This window comes from Poecilia mexicana, unplaced genomic scaffold (genome assembly GCF_051168715.1).
Source record: "Poecilia mexicana isolate PSO_F unplaced genomic scaffold, ASM5116871v1 scaffold_20, whole genome shotgun sequence".
NCBI classification, from domain to species: domain Eukaryota; kingdom Metazoa; phylum Chordata; class Actinopteri; order Cyprinodontiformes; family Poeciliidae; genus Poecilia; species Poecilia mexicana.
Window position 1 is genome coordinate 13,362,917 of NW_028263389.1, and position 18,651 is coordinate 13,381,567.

At 38.6% G+C, this 18,651-nt stretch overlaps 1 protein-coding gene across 1 annotated transcript; it reads right to left on the reverse strand.

Annotated features, from left to right (window-relative positions):
- Positions 1-9,727: 9,727 nt before the first annotated feature.
- LOC148153401 (mas-related G protein-coupled receptor member X2-like) lies at positions 9,728-10,884 on the reverse strand. The gene is made up of 3 exons (XM_088001624.1): positions 10,696-10,884; positions 10,314-10,498; positions 9,728-10,223 (listed from the first exon to the last, which is right to left on the reverse strand). Exons 1-3 carry the CDS (start codon positions 10,882-10,884, stop codon positions 9,728-9,730), a joined length of 870 nt encoding a protein of 289 aa, XP_087857750.1.
- Positions 10,885-18,651: the final 7,767 nt, after the last annotated feature.

Below are 18,651 nucleotides of genomic sequence, written 5' to 3' on the forward strand. Positions count from 1 at the left end.
ATATCAAAGACCAACAAAACAGTCAATGTGTGTAAGCTAAAGCAGCGCCACCTATTGGTCAGCTGTAACAGGCAAGGTTTGAACTGCGTGCCTGTCAAGCAGCTGTCAGTCCCTTCTGATGATCAGACTTATTAACCAGCACATATCCACTTTTTATACGTAAAAGTTTCACAAAATTAGAAGAAAAACAAAGTAGCATCCTTTTGTGAATAAGCACCTGAAAACTACAGGTACTTTGAGTATTTTCTTTTCCATAGTTTTGTTTACTATTTGCCATACAATAATAATAAATGCGTTTTATATAAAACTCTATTGATAAATGTCCTTATTTTAGCAACAATACAAAATATGTAAGCAATTAGATGATGTTATATTTATTGTATATAAAGTTTTGTACCATCTATTTCTGATCATGTAAAACTTTTTTTTTTTAATTTTAAAACAAGAAGGAAAAAAAAATAAACAAATTCCAGATGCCTAAAGTTTTTAGTTTTTTTCTATCATTTTCGACAATACGGTCTGTCAAATATAAAAGTCACCAAACAAACAAATGAAAAGTATCAAAGGCTTTCCACATTCAACACTCCCTTTGTTGGGGCCAGGCTGTTCTTTTGTGCCTCCTGCGACTATTGTGACAGGACACAGAGACTTCTAAAGGGCAAAGTTTCTTATTAAATTATTTCTGGGTGAGATGGAACAGAGGCCTGAATAGAATCATTAAAGTTCGCCCGATTATAGGAATGCATGCGCTCGCGCTGCCGTCTGCTGCGAGATGAAAAGCCGTGCGTTTTCATGCCCCCCTACTTCACTCCCCTTCAGAACCTTTAACTCGGCGTGAAAAGATATGACATCAGTCCTGGCAAAAAACACAAGGGCGAGAAATGAACGATACCATTGTGGCTCCCGGAACATCAATCATGCTCAATACTTTTGGGGAAAAAACAATGCAGTTTTGTTTGCGTTTCAGAGGTGACAAACAGCACTTGTGACTGGCTTAACACTGTCGATTCCCATTACTCAAAACCCGAAGCAAATCACAGTTAAACTGTGGCCCTGTTGCTAGGCAGCTGAGTTCTCTTGACATGGTGGTTAGTTTTTCTTTCATTGCTTGACAAGAGCGGAGTGAAAGGAGTTTTGAAAAACTTGCTTAAGGCGCTCAGAGGAAAGGGATAATTGGAGTCTGCGGATTGTATAGCGGCCCTTGTGTGGAAACTTCCTGAGCGGGAGACAGAGAGAGTTGGATGCAACAAAATTTTAACTCTTGTACACAAACTTGACCCCGGGTCTGCCGAAAGGGGGCTTTTCCACACTTCATTTGCAGAGTGTTTGCCCCAGTGTGGCCCAAAGGTCCGGTGTCAACTCTACAGGCACAATTGAAAAAAAACAACAAAAAAACGGAATGCTGCTGCACAACAAGCTGATATGCTTCCAATTGGATTTTAAAGTGCAGCTAATGTCTTATAAAGTCAAAAAATAGGGGTCCTGGGAATAGTAAGAAATGCACAGGTCATAGCTAAGATTTTGTACAAAACATTATCAAGTGAGGTCATCGAGACACTGTGGCTGCAGTCAATTTCATCAGCACGTCTCTTGAAATATAGAACAAACTCGTTAAGCAAACAATGAGGAGGGGTTTATGCCTTTAATGACCCACGGAGGAGCCCAGCCGGTGAAAATGCACACCCATTTTGAGAGGGAACCAATTAATGCTGGATTAACATTCATGGTTATTTACAGTTGCCTTTGTGCTTGTTTCTGCTTTCCGATTTGAGCAAGAGAGAGAGGGAGAGAGAGGGACAGAGAGCGGGGAGGAGGGAAGGTGGGGGGTGAGGCGGGAGGTGGGGTTTTACGGAGGGGACTTGGAGAATGGGGGGTTGTTTGGACGCGAGAGGTGCAGTGAGGTGGCTGGGTCCAATGTGAGGACACCACCTCTCTCATTATGCCCTCTCAATCAGCACTCCTGCTCACAGGAAGCCCCTGTAAAGCCCATCTGCCATAGCTAATCTACAGGCAGCCTCTCGCTTGCGTCTGGGCCCGCTACCCTCAGTTGCATTATTCCCAGATCCAAGGCTTCGCCAGGGATCAGCCAAAGCCCATTAAAGTAAATAATAGCCAGAAATGACAGGCTTAGCACGGATTGGGGAGGAAGTTGAAGACCAGTTTGAGCTCTGAGCTCTGATTAATAGAGAAAAGCATTTTTTTTGGGGGGGGAGCAGGGGTTAGATGGTGAAAGTGACGGGAAAGCAGGAGGGAGAAAGAATGAAGGGAAAAATGACCTTAGTGTGGTGAAAAGAATTTTTCAACCGGTGTAGTTTTATTTTTATTTTTATCTTTTCAACGAGAGTAGTTGTAGTTCACAATCTAAAACGTTAACAATCCTTGAGGTATTGTTGCTTTGACGAAGCTCCAGCACAATAGAGTGAAATGGGGGGTTATAGGTGGGAATGATGTGGCATGTCTAAGAAGAGACTGGCAAAAGTCATTCATAATATTAACTAAAGTTAGCTTTGGGAAACAAATACAACACAATACTTTTTTTTTTTGAGAGAGTGCTGGTCAAAAATAACACATATCTTCATAATTTCTATGTGTCCTGGTAAAATAAGAAGCCCAGTGCTGCCATAGTAGCAGCTAAACAGGCTTGATTAAACTGAAAACATCAGTCTATCAGAAAACCAATCTCAGTTCGCAAGGAGCAAAAACTACAGAGAAGACATAATATTGGATAGTTAACTTTGAAATGCTGTTTAAGCCTGAAACGTCAACATATTTAGATTTGAACAGTGGCAGCAAGTCCACAAATGCTGCCTTGGGTACGACCCTCCTTCTGCTCCCAAGAACGAGACAAAATGTTTAACCTCTTAACTTTTTTTTTTTTTTTTTAAAGATCTCTTTATACCGCCTCATTCAAAACATCTGTTTGTGTTTTTGTATTACTCTCTTCACAATTTTCTCTACAACATTGTTATTTGTAGTGGAAGTAAGCATGTTGGCCACTTTCAAAAGGCTGCTTCGTCATGGTCGGCTTGAGGTTAAACAATTAAACTGCTCCACGGAGGCGAGTTAGTGTCAAGTTAGGAATGGAGACCAATGGTTAAGTTAGTCAAAAAGGACCAAAAGGGGTGTGCCGTCAAATCTGGTTAATACCTAACTGACCTGTTGACACCCTCCGACTTCTCAGCGAACACAAACACTAACTAGATGCTATTTTACCTCCAATTCACACTTAAGGACATCTCGTCAGGAAGTTTCACTTTCCTTTTAGATGCTTTTTAGTTTGTTAGAGGAGTACGTCTGGGTTTACCTGTTTATCGCTTGGAGAAAAGCTTCCTCCACCGTGTGTGCATGAGTTCAGGCTCGGATTTAACTCGATGTGTCACTGGGCCGACAAGTGGAGACGGCCCGAGCGAGATTATGTGGAGCAGTTCCACCTCTGCTTAACTACTGTAAAAATTGCTTATAGGCCTGTGAAGGAATTGGAATGTGTTTAGGACGCGACTGATCAGGCTCGGGCTGCTTCTGTCGGATTCCTCTGATTGGACGAGAAGCCCTCAGCTGAGCTGGGAGCTGCAGGAAAAAACAGGTTAGTGCCGCATGAGAGGTGCGCTTGCGCTTCTCTCTGAGTGTCACCTATTGATCTATCAGTTACCTGGATCTTCAAAAACAATGAGGAGGGAGGGGGAAGGAATACAACGCTGAGAAGTCTACTTCAGAGGTGTAATGAAGAATTTAAGATCCTCCGAATTTATTATTGACAGGCCTGTAAAAAGATATGATGCATCGAAACCGACAAGGCCTCTGGGGAAACACTTAAGGTTTCTTAAAGAAGTGTTTAATGGTATTGATTTTTATTGTTCAGTGAGCAGCATGGAGCCTTTGACTGTTTTATTGAACGGATTTAGGCACATGCTTTTAAACACAGAAAGGAAGAAGACTTTTCAGTTCGCAGATTAAATCCATCAAACAATACGTGCATTGAATTTTAATAAGCTTGCTGACTATACCATGTCGCAAACAGCTGCGCTCGCATTCAGCTGCTTGTTTTACAGTGGCAGCTTCCCCTGAATTGCCTCTTATGTCATCGTCCCGCATGTAGGATGGGGTTTGTGTGCCACTGATGCGACAGATGTGTTAGGACCTCAGCAGCCAGCAGAGGCCTCTCATGTCTTGCTCAACCCCAGAGACAATAAAATGGAGATTTTTATTTTTTATTTTTTGGTGTGATACAATGCAAGATATTTTACAATTTCCAGCCAAATATCTTCAAAAGACATAGTGCTTTAGTGGGCTTGTGTAATGTGTGGTTTCAGGAATAAAAGTAATTGTCACCCTCCTCTTTTGGTTTAATGTTTGCAGCCACATCGCAGCTCTTCACTCGGCCTGATCTTTGTTCTTCGGCAGACTGAATGCTCATCTTAAATGAACTGTGCTCTCCTGTTGTTGCCACAAAAGTGCCACTGTGTGGTGTCAACCCAGGCTTTCTTCCCAGGAGACAGCGTGATTTCTATATCCGTTGTCATGGAGATGTGGCGAGGAGGGAGGAAAATGGAGCTCTAACCTCTGGCTTTAGCTGCGGCTCCCAGGCCAGACGGTTCACTTGAGGATAGCAGGAAACTGCTCTGCCTGTTTGTTCGTCTGGTGCCAATGGCAGTACTTGAAAATGTGAAAAAGAGACATTGTGGGATTGTCTGTTGGTCACCATTACATGGGGGAGTTACACTCAACTGATCATCCCTGGTAAGTATATGTATAAAGCCTTAAAATAAAATCACATCTTACCACAGTAGCCTGGAATTTATTCTTTTTAAAAAATCAATAATTTATTCATCATGGGTAAAGTATCATTTTCCCTTTAATTGAATGACAAAGATAAACTTCTTGTTGTATCTTTTTGTGTCACAAAATAAAGATTTTTACTAATGAAAGTACACATTTTTAAAGTCTGCTAAGAATGATGTTACAACAAAGCAAATTCATCCAGATCTAAATACATGCGCCACACATACTGATAATTTTATTTATTAGCTTTTTTATTAAACCCTATGGTGTATTTAGCTAACAGTTAACTTAAATGACTAATTTAAGTTGTTATAAAAAATGGTAAATGTACCAGAAAAGTGAATATCTATTTCTACATTCTTCTATGCAGTATTAAAAGTATGGCATTTGGTTTGCATATTTTAAAATTAATGAAAAAAACAACTTATATATATATATATATATATATATATATATATACATATATATATATATATATATATATATATATATATATATATATATATATATATATATATATATATATATATATATATATATATTTTTTTTTTTTTTTTTTTTTTTTTTTTTTTTCTAACTGCAATTCTTGTTTTCCTCCCTCATCAAGAATATGATTTTTTTCTCTTTCTTCTCATATTTTAACCTTATTCCAGGTATTCAACAATTCAAGCCATTGCTACCGCCTTGGAAAAACAAGGCAATAGCAATGGCAATCTGACGTCTCCACAAGTCAGATTTTATGAGTTCCCTTGTCTTCTACACTTGCCTTACTTCAGCATCCTTGAAGTAAGGCAAATGTAGACACAGCCAGACTTTATTGGTTTAAAAGACATATTGTTGATTTAGGAAATAATTTTTATTGAAATGAAAAAACCTGAAATATTTGCAGATTTACTATTTTTTTCCTCTCTATTATTGTTTCTTCCCTAGATGGGAGTGTATAAGCTCTGCTCTCCCCTGATTTATACTACTTAAAGCAGGAAAGCAACTCCCATCCCTTCATCTGTCAACTGAAGGGACAACCTTTCAAAACCTTGCCGTACCTTGACACTGGTAATCACCCCGTGCCCAGCTATCGGTCACTTTGCTGGACAAGGACTGGTATTTATCTTGCCATCAGAAACAATAAGCAGGATGGTAAGGGAGGTTAAATAAAACCCCAAACCTCACTGCTTGACAAGTACAGCAAAGAGTGGTATCTTAGGGTTTCCATAACAACCATTAAACGCTATCTACATTACACCCACTTATTTGAGTGTGATGCTAGGGTTACCTAAGCTAAATGGGAATTTAACTGGAACACAGAATGCTGATCTTCTCAAGTGAATCTAAGATCTTCTTTTTATACCAACAACCTGCAAAAAAAAAAAAAAAAAAGAATACATGGAAAAGCAGATCATGTCCTTTGTCAAATTCAAATGCAGTGAATCTGTGTTGTTGTGGGTGTATTTCTCCTCCAACAGCCCCAGGAACATTACTAGAAGGCATCTGACATCATAAGCTCTGCAAAACCAAGATATTTTAAATAAAAATATGTCGACCTCTACAAAATGAGAAATTAAGAAATAAAAATGGATCATAACTAAGTTGTTCAACTTGTCAGTGATCCAAAAAACAAGAGCAAATCAACAACGAAATTGGTGACCAGATACAAAATCAAACCTCCAAGTCATTCCAGTCCCCAAAACTAAATGGAATAGAAAACCTGTGAAGTAAATTGAAAGATGACCCATGACTGTGGATGATCTACAGAGATGGTAGGAAGAGTTATAGATCAGGTTCCCCCTGTTTGTATGCCTCAGCCTTGTAAAACTTTATTTAAGTGATGTTACTAATGGTAAAGATATTGACAGCAGAGGTACCAATATTTGTTTCCCCTACACAATGAAAGTATTCAAATGGTGGATGATGTTTTAATAAGAAAAAAAAAGTTATAAAAGCTAAAGGATTTGTCTCAGTAACAATAAGACAAAAGCAACGACACTTCCTACTCAAGTCCCGTTAAATTTAAGCTAACATAGGTCTTCCATTTTAAAAGATCATCCTCAAACACTCTTGCCAGAGACACCTGATACTCCTTGAGCTGAAAATCAAAGGACTCTGCAATGTTTTTTATCCTAAACGGGGAAAGGAGGGGCTGAATCAAAAAGCCCGCCGCTCGGGGAGGCTGGGAGGTAACAGCAACACCAAAAAACACAAAGATACTGGCATTAATAAAATCAAGTCTGAAATGGCTCACGTTGCACTTGCCTTCTAATGACGAGGGAGTGCCATGACCAGTGGAGGGGAAGAGAACACCATTTTCTATTCATCTGGCAGCGTGCCCGGATCTCATTCAACCAAAAAGTCTTCTCAATCCAAACTTAATCCCAGTCTATTAAAAGGTGGCATTGCTTTTCCGCCTCCGTTGTTACGCTGATGAAGAGGCAGTTTATCACCAGGAAGGCAAAGGCTTAGAAGGCAAAGGCTTAGAGTTTTTTTTTTTTTTTTTTTTTTTTGGTGAGGGTCAAAACAAATTAGATGAATTTACATGGCTTGAACCTCTTTCCGAGTTCCAATTCTAATGAACTTAACAGAAAAAAACAGATTGATCTGGAAGAAAAATGACTATTTCTTGATGAAGAAAAGTATGCTTTGTGTTATTCTCCCCCCCTGACTCCTAGGGGGAAGGTGTGAAATCTAATAAAGCCATTCTCAGGAGGGGTGTCTTTGATCAGAGATTCTCTAAACAAGCAGCAAGTCCCACGAGAACACGCGATCTATATGCTTCAACATGTGCTATCTTTACATCTCGACTCCTGCTCCCAATAAAACAGAGCTGTCGTATTGGAAACAGCTGAAGCATTTCAATTTCAGCCCCGGGGCAATGTTCCGTCTTCAAAGAAGCATTGAGATGCTCCGTATGTCGAGTTATTTTCTGTAAATTGTGTCTGTTTTCCAGCCTGCCTCGGAAAGGTGCAAATGCATTGTTTGGCAGAAAACATGATGGGAGAATAAATACGTACATTATGATCATGTCGAAAAGAGAAACCGCGCTTGACAAACTCCTCATTTGCTTTAGGTTTAACCCGATTCAGTCGCTGCCCGCTGTGGAGCGTACAAGCACGTGTCGTATTTAAAAGGCTTAAGTAACAACACTGAGCATGCAGAGTGTTCACTTCAATTCTGTTGGACAGTACGGACTTAAAACTTTATAAAAGTAGTGTTTTATATTGGTTTTGTTTTTATTTACTTCAATATAAACCTAGAACTATGATCGATCATTTTCGCCATAATTTCGTGCGCATTTTTCGCATTTGCGGCTCATTCAGTGAATGTTTTGTGACCAGGCAGAAAATGGATGTATACATATACATATATATATATATATATATATATATATATATATATATATATATATATATATATATATATATATATATACATGAGACAGAATATTCTGTGGCTTGTGACCTTCTGGTCTAAAAATGTTAAATGTCTGTTTCTGCTCACATCACCAACTAAATTAAATTTGTAACAATTGGAAATATAACTTTAAGAGCAGGCCAGTAATCCCAAACACACAAATAAAAACTGGGGTCAGAATTAAACTAGGATTAGGCTGACCAGAAGAGCGGTTAAATATCGGAACGGTTAGGATAAATAACAGAACGGTTAGGATAAAAACTAGTGGAAGACAAATAACCAAATATTGGAACAGAATGGACATGCATGTGTATCTGTGTCCGTTTGAACAATTGTTGCCATGTTAGAAAGGAATGGAGGATCAAATCCTCTGCATCATTTCTGTCTGTTTATCGCTCGCAGGGAAGCAAATGTGATGGGAAATTCCCTTATCTCTGGTTTTTCCCATGAGGTATTCAGACTTTCAAAGCTTCCTGTAATCCTTTAGTGTTTGGAGTCAGATTTTTAGTTTCAGCTATTCGTCATCATTTCCTTATTTTTAAGTACAAGTGTGAATGAATGCAACGACCTGGCCAGGTTTTACGTTGCTTCTCACCCAGTGATCAAGTCACCCTGCACTCTACACAGACAAGCACTGAATGGATGGATAAAACAAATGCAGTTAACACATTACATCAACATTCTAATCAGGACATTTTGATCTTTATGGACCACAGAAAGAGGCTGGAATCTGCTTTATGAAAAATATTTTGACTTTCTGAAGCACCATTGAGCCAGACGTTTATCAGAAATGATCGTGTTGCATTGAGTTAGACTGTAACATCCAAAGCATTTTATTACTGTAGAAAATAAATTGAATTTCCATAACTCAAGAAATATAAATGTCACATAATTTTTACAGTAGCAAAATATATAAAATACAGGGATTTATTGTGAAAACCTTTCAAATTACACATTCTTATTAATACATACTGTAATATTGTCAGATGTCAATTACCCTATATGGACAGCACTAATTACAAATTGCTGATATTTACAATGTGAAACAGCTAACTAGACTGTTTCACATTGTAACCTAACCCTAATAGAACCAATACCAATAAAACCAATAAAGGAAATAAGAAAAGAAAATTCATGTTTATTTCAACCTATTGTGTAAAGCCTAATTCTAGTGTGTTTACTTTAAACCCAATTGTGTGACGTGTTCCCCAATGTTTATTTGAAGTCAAGTTGACAGAGCAGTCTGGGGAATGTCAGTGTGGTGGTGAGTTGGAACTTGGAGGGGGTGGTGGAGCGTGCATCAATGACTCCCTGGACGTCTCAGTTCCCTCACCTAACCCTAACATCTTTTAGTAGATATTTAGTCAACAGATTTTTAATGAAACATTTTTGAGAAACCAATTATTCAAAACCGTTCTCTGTTGTTGATAATCCCCAGAAGCAGCAGATCATAGTGGACACTCTGCATCAAAATCGGCAGCATAACAAAAACAGTCTCCATATTTGTAGCCATCCTGTTTTCATGATCTGTGCTGCTCGTCTCCTAACTGTCAGATATTTTCCAGCACAGTGAAGCCAGAAACTTATCCAGGAGGCTTTTCCGAATTAATACATACAAAATTGTGTCAGCAAAAGGACTAAGACAACCACCAGCATAACCCACAGCATAGGGAATACAGGACAAATTCCATTTCAATGCTTCAATGTCATACAGCAGCAAAAAGATGACAGGCAGATAAAGCAGAGTATAATTAAACATCACCACAACCTGAATGGCTGCTAGTCGTCGTTTTTCATCTGTTGGGACATTGAGAGCTCCAGAGAGAGCTTTGATAGTCCCAACCAGGAAGAAGATGAACAAGGGAACAGGAAGGAGGAGAAAAACTATGAAGAAGATGTTAGCCATCTCATATTTCTGAATTGCATAAGCAAGTATTGGATAAAGAAAAGGAAGTATCCAGACCACAATGCAGACCACCACATATGTCTTGATGTTTCTCCTGAATCTGTACCACAGTGGCTTGGCAACAACCAGATACCTGCAATAACAGATAGAGATGTTTAGTCTTATTAAGAACAGACTGATATGATTATATGAGACAGTAGAGAAGTAAAACATGAAAACACACCTTTCACAGGAGATACACACCATGAATCCAACACTGGCCATTATACCAAAATAGACAATTTTCATGTATGTGAAATCAACGTTATTGAGTTCAGTTGCATCTATTGGGATTCTGATGCTGAGCTGAATGAGATCAGAAATGAGGAGGTTGAGGACATAGACTGGAGCATCTTGACCCTTTTTTACCTGAGAGAAAAAATATATTAATGACATAAAAGTATTCTTTACATGTAGGATGTTGCCTGTTCTACATATTTTAGTAATTTCTAAAGACAAGACAGATTTCAACCTGAGACAAGAGAGAACCACTGATTAAGTCACAGACTGATAGTCAAATATCTAATTTATTCTAAAGTAATGGGTTAAAATTATTCTGTGCTCACCTGAAAAACAAGTGCAATCATCACTATAAAAATTAGAGGAAGTCCAATGCCAATGGTGATCCAATTCATCCAGTTTAATATGTTTGCAGCCAAATGATCTAACGTAATATGACCCATTTTACAGAGGCTCATGTTGCTGTGATTGGATCCGTTTTCCCGTGATGGGTCGTTGAAGTTCAATTTTTCCATCCTTCAGTGTTGAACCAGAAATTTGATGACTGGAGTAACTGTAAACAGAAATGATAATAAACGTGCAAATCATGTGTAATTGTTGCTTTAGCATAAGCAGTAAATCCTAACATTTACAATCATATCTGACATCAAAATATACTGGTAAAATGGACAATTTATCCAGCATAGAGTCCTTATATATCTATATTCACCTCTCTAATCTGAGAAACCTTTCTGCATTTTACAGTTCTGCTACTCAAAGGGACATGTTTCCATTCAGGTTCTCTTCTGAAAGTCAGGACCAGATATTTAATAAAAAGACTGTTAATCAGACCAAATCTTTCTTGTTTTAGGTGAATTAGAATTACCAAAATAATTTGTATTTGCAGAATCCAGAATTTTTTAGAGATTTTTTTTTATATCGTTGAATTCAAAAGTTTACATATATTTGGTCAGTATCGGGTATAATTGTCTTTTAAACTACATGACCTGGGTCAAACCTTTTGGCTTTCCTTCCACAAGCATTTAACAATTTTGCTGAAGTTCTGGTCCATTCCTCCTGACAGAACTGATGGAACTGAGTCCATTTTGTAGGACGCCTCACTCCATAGAACTGAGATTGAGACTTTGTGATGGCCACACTAAAACACTGAACTTTGTTGTCCTTAAGCCACTTTGTTACCAATTTGGCTCAATGCACAGGGTTGCTACATTCATGCTCAGTATGAGGGATTCCTGACACGATGCAAACCACTGTTTACTGTCGCTGAGTGGAAGCTGCAAGTCGATGGCTTGATGCAATCTGCTGGGCTTTCTTAGGGTGCTTTCACACTGCAGCTTGAAGTGACCCAACTCCGATTTTTTTTTTTTCGTAATGCGACCTGTATCCGATTTTTTCATGGCAGTGTGAACAGCACAGGTCGGATTCTTTTACGAATGTGACTCATATCCGATACGTATCCGATTCAAATGCGACCTAACGTCCAGGTCGCATTCATCCGAACTTAACGTCACTGATTCTCAAATCTCACTATTCTGCGTCCTGATGCGCACAATCGGGAAGAAAAACAACAACTATGATGGATTATATGAGGATTAAGTTGTTGGACAACAACTTCAAATATGTAAGCTAAGCTCCACCGTTAGCCTCCATGTTTACTTCCGCAAACACTGAGTACTTCTTCTTTTTATGGCAGTTGACAGAACACTGAGAACGCTGACGCTATTGCGCCCTCTACTACGCATGCGGGACACTTTCAGGTCGTTTGCCCGTTCAGACAGCAGAACGCATACAGGTCGCATTTATTGGCAGTGTGAACGGTCCTGGCAAAAAAAATCGGAATTGGGTCACTTCTGGCTGCAGTGTGAACGCACCCTTAGTGAGAAAACCTTTGAAAGTAATGACTCCACCATTACCATTAGAAAGTTAGACCAAATTGGGAGACATGAAAGGAGGACAATATGGGACAAAGACACTACAATACTAAGGTTTGAGTAAAGTTTGGTTACATGGAGTTCTTCTATAACTGACATAAAAAGTATCATCTAGGTGACCTTTGTCATAAAACTTTTGAGTGAGACCAACACAATATCTAATTATGGAAAACAGAATCAATGTTTAAAATTAAAGTAGACAGTAATCAAATGAAAAAAGATTACTCTCAAGTATATTATAAAAATAACCAAAAGGAGAGACAATAAAAAACTACAGATTGTGGGAGATAAAATGTTTCCAACAGCTTTGAGCTTTCAGACTCATTACAATCTCACAGAGCTGCTAGTTGGAGCAACAGAAAGTCTCTGATTCACAAGACTTTAGTTTCTCTGGGAGAAGTTGATGTACCAATTATATCCAAATAAATAGTTTTCATTTGTGCTGTTATTGAAATATAGTGATTATTAGATATATGCTAATTTCTTATTTCTAGTCATTTAAAAAATACTGCATGCATAGAATTAAATGTAATAATCTTTACCTTAAATATTAATCATTAATCTTGAGCGACTTCTTCAGAGCTGCATCAGAAGTTTGTTCTCTGCATCCCAAAATCTGACTATATCAGTAGCAGACATGCAAATGTTTTCAGAGATGTTATGTGGACACACCTGCTTAGGGTTTGTCCCAAACAGACATTGGTTCCTAGCTGGTTGAGTAGCACGACTCTCTTGATCCTCCTTCATTAAATGCATTTTTATTTGATGATTAAATCAAAACTGAGCATCATGTTAAAGGTAGCCCACCTTCTAAATGTCAGGGTTACTGTAGAATAAGGAGCTAATGACAAAATGCACACATATAGAAGTTCAATGGATTCTGTAGCTTTGATGTGAACATATTTTGATCTCTAGTTACTGTATTATGTTCACCAATGGCTATTTATAGATCTTTGAAAACTCTGTTGTCCTCTGAAGTTGATTGGCCTATTGTTCTTTAAATTGACATCTAGAAATGTTCTGTAGGATAATAAATTTAACTGCCAATTAGATTCAGTGAAGTTTGTTTCTAAGATCTAATATGATCAAATGTGAAATGTGAATGATGTGAGACTTTTGCAAAGAATAGTTAGTTATCCCCATTTAATTTTGTCTCTCATTCCTAAATGATAAATATAATCACAGTTAAACTTTGAAGGTTTGAGGCATTACTCCAGTATATTGTAGATGTCAGAAAATACTGAAATAATTCTATCTATATCCTTCTTTACATTTTCATTTGCATGACTTGCATTAGAACAACACATGTATTTTGAGGAACACAGACCAAAAGTTGCTGCAGGCAGAACTCTATAATATCAGAACTCCATGTCATGCAAACTGCAGCAGCTTGGTAGAGCCTCAGGCATTGGTGCTTTACATTAAAGTATATCATGTAAATCATGAACAGTCTATGCATAAAAATTTCCCAAAGCCGATTATATGTACTTCCACATTTCTTTAAGACAGGACTTGTAAACAAATACAGAAGAGTACATGAAGGCCAAATACTTAAACCAGAGAAACATAGAAGCCATAAAACTGGAAGCTTCTCTAATAAAAAGACATAAAAACTCAGAGTTTTAGTCGTGATTGATGGACAGTAAGCTCTGAGCACAAAGCAGACACTCTGAGAAGACGTCTGTGGTACTTAGCTTTAGGTTTCAGAACAGGTGGTATGTTGAAATCCAACCCTTACTGTAGTTTATTTAAATTCCTTATTTTGCTCTTATATTATGTTTTTGTGAGTTTTGTCTGTTATTGCGCAATAGCTAGCCCAGACATGGGCAAAGTACGGCCCCTGGACCACATACGGCCCGTTATACTTTTTAATCCGGCCCGCCGAACTTTTCCAAATTATCGTAAAAATTCATGATTGTGTAAAAATCGCATTCATTTCCCTTTCCCCTGCAATACCCCAGTTTCCCCGATAGATGGCACACTAGTCTAGACACATTTATCTTTGTTGGAGTAACTTTCCAACTGCCATCCCCCCCCTCGCCCCCTCGATAAAAATGAGCGGACCAAAGAAAAGTGGACACTGAGTGCCGAGTGTTTAAAAAAGAGTGGACAGTAAAATATTTTTTTGCTTAAGTTTGATCAACGGCGGTATGTCTGATATGCCAAGAAACGATTGCAGTTTTCAAGGAGTACAATATCAGCCGTCACTTTGCCACAAAGCATGCTAACTACGCTAGCAAGCAATCAACACAAGAACGGGCGGCTACTGCTCAGAGGTTGGTAGCTAATTTAAAGACTCAGCAGAACTTTTTTTACCGACAAACTGCGATTCAAGAGTCAAGTACCAAGGCAAGTTTTTTGCTGGCATTCAAGTTAGCAAAGGCTAGCAAGCCTTTCTCCGAAGGTGAGTTTTTGAAAGAATGCATGGTAGAGACAGGAGATCTCTTGTGTCCGGAAAGCAAAGGAAAGTTTGAAAAAATCAGCCTATCACGCAGGACAGTGACTCGCCGTGTGGAGCTGATTGATGAAGATTTAGTCAGCGAGTTAAACTAAAAGGCGGAGTCCTTTAATTCATATTCACTAGCACTGGATGAAAGCAACGACATAAAAGACACTGCTCAGCTCCTAATTTTTATCCGAGGCATAAATGACAGTTTTGAGATTACGGAAGAACTTTTGAGCATGGAATCGCTGAAGGGGAAAACGCGTGGAGAGGACTTATATGAACAGGTGTCTGCTGTTATGAGAGAATGAAGTTGCCTTGGAGTAAACTTGTCGGTGTCACCACGGATGGATCACCAAATTTAACTGGAAAAAACGTCGGGCTGCTGAAAAGAATTCAAGATAAAGTGAAAGACATTGACATTTTAGCTTCCCGTTTTGTGTCTTAGGGGTTTCTGAAAAGCTTTGGTAATGATTGAGACATTTTCTGGTAATTACTAGAATAGGGTTTATGTTCTTTCTGCTAAGGAGTGTTTTTCATCTTAAAACTCTCCCATGAATGCCATTTTTACAGAGTCACTTTCTTATGGTTCATTTGTGGACACTGACCATAGATGAGGCAAGTGAGACCTGCAGTATTTTATGTGTTGTTTTGGTGTCTCTGTGACCTCTTTGTTGTTGACGTGTTCTCGTAGTAATTGTGTTGTTATTATTATTATTATTATTATTATTATTATTATTATTATTATTATTATTGGGAAGTTCATTTTTTTCCTCAATGTGATTTTCTGGAATAATTTCTTGAATTCCAGACAATTCATCTTTTAACGGTTTCTCATCCTTCATCCAAAGTCAAACAGTTAACGCACGGTCACGTGGTTGTGGACTGTTTATATTTGTACACACTTTTTATACATGGAGGAGGCCACCTAGGGAACCCCCTCCTGCTTCAGTATACGTCTTTACTTCTTTGATAATCTTTGTACGTATTTTGTGAAGAATTGTACAAATGTACCCTTAATCTGATAAACAGTCCTCAAAAGTATTCATGTCGCATATGGATACAAAAGCCAGATAGTGGAAGCGGAATAGTTGAATCGAAATATCAGCGTTGCTCTTGTAAAGGGAGCAAACACTTTTGGATGTTTTTTTTTCTTCACTGCATCATCCATCAAGAATCTCTGTGTAAGTCTGTATTGCAGCTTAATCATGTCGTCGATCCAATTGTAAAACTTGTTAACTTCATACGAGCAAGGGGGCTTAATCACCGTCAGTTCATAACATTTCTAGAGGAAACCGATGCGGATCACCAGGACTTACTTTACCACTCTCGTGTCCGGTGGTTAAGTTTGGGAAAAGTGTGTAAACGAGTTTGGGAGCTCAAAGAGGAGATTCTTTCATTTTTGGAGCTCATGGGGAAATCCGACCAATTCCCTGAGCTGAGAGATGAGGACTGGCTTTGTGACTTTGCATTTACTGTGGACATATTGTCACACATGAATGACCTGAACGTTAAGCTGCAGGGAAAAGATCAGTTTGTGCACGACATGTACACAAATGTGAGAGCCTTCAAATCCAAGCTGGCTTTATTCTCCAGGCAAATGTCAAACAAATCTTTCACTCATTTTCCCACACTTGCCATGCACTTAACATGCTGCACATCGCTCTCAATTCATAGACCCTTTTCTTGCTGGGCAATCATATGTTTTGAAGAATCTCCTCTTTGAGCTCTAACAGCAAAACATGGTGGTTTAACATAGACCACAGATTTGTAGCTTTTACTTTGTATGTTTATTGACAATGAAAACTGATTTGATGCTTTCAGCATAGATACATTTAAAGTAAGATTTAAAAGAAGTGGCAAGTTTATTTGAAGTGTGGAGAACAATCCTCACTGATTGTTGAGGTCAGTTTGTTCACAAAAGCATATCGGCAAATACAAGCTTGATTATTCATAACTGCTTTTAAACTCAGCCAATTTAACCTCTGCCCTTCCTCCCCAGATTCCACAAAATCTGTCTTGAAATGCAGCAAGAGATGGTGACAGGGAAATCTATCTAAGTCTGAATACAACTTTGGGCCAGCCTGGGCCTTTTTAATGCTTCAATATAAAGCTGACTGTAATGCCTAAACAGTACAATGCCTAAACTGGGATCCCCAGTTATCATGTTTGAGGGAGGGGAAGTAATTCAGTATTCACATAGTGCCACGTTTGATTGGGATGGCTTTTTTTTCTCTTATCTATCTATCTATCTATCTATCTATCTATCTATATATATATATATATATATATATATATATATATATATATATATATCATCACCTCTTGAAAACCCGTTTTTGAATTTAATCAATTATGCTTGTCTAATACTTAGATCTGAAACATTTCAGTGTGATTAAAAAAAAAGGAATAATAAAATAAATATGTAAAGATCTATTTTACACAGCCCTGAAAGCATGACGTGTGATGCAGCAGAAGCTATATGCTGATCCAGTGATGTAGAGTGGGGAGTGCTGGTTTTGCTGCTTCATGCAGAGAAAGTGTGTGTGTCACACTGTGGCTGCTCTCACACTCCAGAAGGTCACACAGGATGTGGCTCTCACACATGCGTACACACACAAACTTTGGGCCAGCCTCCTAAAATAGCTGTAAAGGTCTTCTGCTAGTGGTCAGTGCAGGCTCAGTTTGAATAAATACTGACAGCATGGCAAAACCAGCATAGATTCTTATGACATGTTCACACATGGATTCTTTAAATGAATATTATGTATTATATTATTTTAGTACTTTTTCTTTGGTATGTGTGCCAATTTATTTGGCTACATTGCTCCGAGAGTTACTTTAGTTCACAAAAATATCACGTCAATAGTCACTCACAGATAGAGGAGAATAACAATCTGAGGCTGCTGAGCTCCTTCGGGAATTCGGGACAACATCCTCCATTACAGAAAGCATGAATTCTGCAGAAAATGCTGATGGAGAATGTCCACCAATGAATTCCTAACCTTAACCTCATTCACACTTGGGTTTTGCAGCAGGAAAGTAAAGTCAATTCAATGATCTAAATACTTATAACAAACAAAAGTATGAGTGATCAAAGTCTGGGCTTAGATCTAGATAACATAGAGTGTTGTAACCTTAAGGAGGCTGTTTCCTGTTTAAAAATGCTCACAGGTGACTGATGTAGAAAAAAAAAAAGAAAATTCATGGCAGTTGCGGTCATTACAGGTCAAGTGGATCACAACCAGTTAAGAGGTTTAGGGGCAATTACATTGTCACGAAAGGCTGGGTTGGGATCTTGTATTAATTTGATTTTTAAAAATTGTGCGATGATCCCTCACTCCTGTCTAACAAAAAAAAGAAGTGTTTGTGCATATATATGTAGAGAGAAAGAGAGAGAGGTTGCTATATATTGCACTATGAATCACTAACACAAACAAACCATAGCAGCCACAGAAACCTGTGCCCGTGACATAGTCATGCAGGCGTGTGACAGGGCAAACACACTTAACTAACAACTTCCTTCACATTGGATGCCCTTTGACAAACAGCGCTGCTTCTTAGCGCTTACGGCATGTGCCTCAGCATTAACGCTAACGCCCTGTGGTATGGTCGGCTGGACAGGCACTTGACTGATGGCTCTATTAGAGCCTCCCACAACGGCAACTACTCCTATCATAGGTCCTTCCGCCAACTGGATGTGTTGCTGACAACGCACCGATGGGGTAAGGGGAAGACTAAACGGAGGGTCTAAACACACCGGCAACCACATTCAGACCTTTACACGTAAAAAAAAAAAAAAAATGTGAGGGACAAATCATAGACATGGCTGTGTGCACAAACACACAGGACACGCACAAGGGAGCAGGAAGGACTTAGCCATGCTTCACCTTTTTTGTTTGAGGCTC

Coding starts and splice junctions, on each gene's coding strand:
- LOC148153401 (XM_088001624.1), bottom strand. CDS start 10,884: ATGGAAAAATTGAACTTCAACGACCCATCACGGGAAAACGGATCCAAT. Junction 10,499..10,695: donor TGATTGCACTTGTTTTTCAG/GTGAGCACAGAA, acceptor TTTTTCTCTCAG/GTAAAAAAGGGTCAAGATGC. Junction 10,224..10,313: donor GTGTGTATCTCCTGTGAAAG/GTGTGTTTTCAT, acceptor CTGTTATTGCAG/GTATCTGGTTGTTGCCAAGC.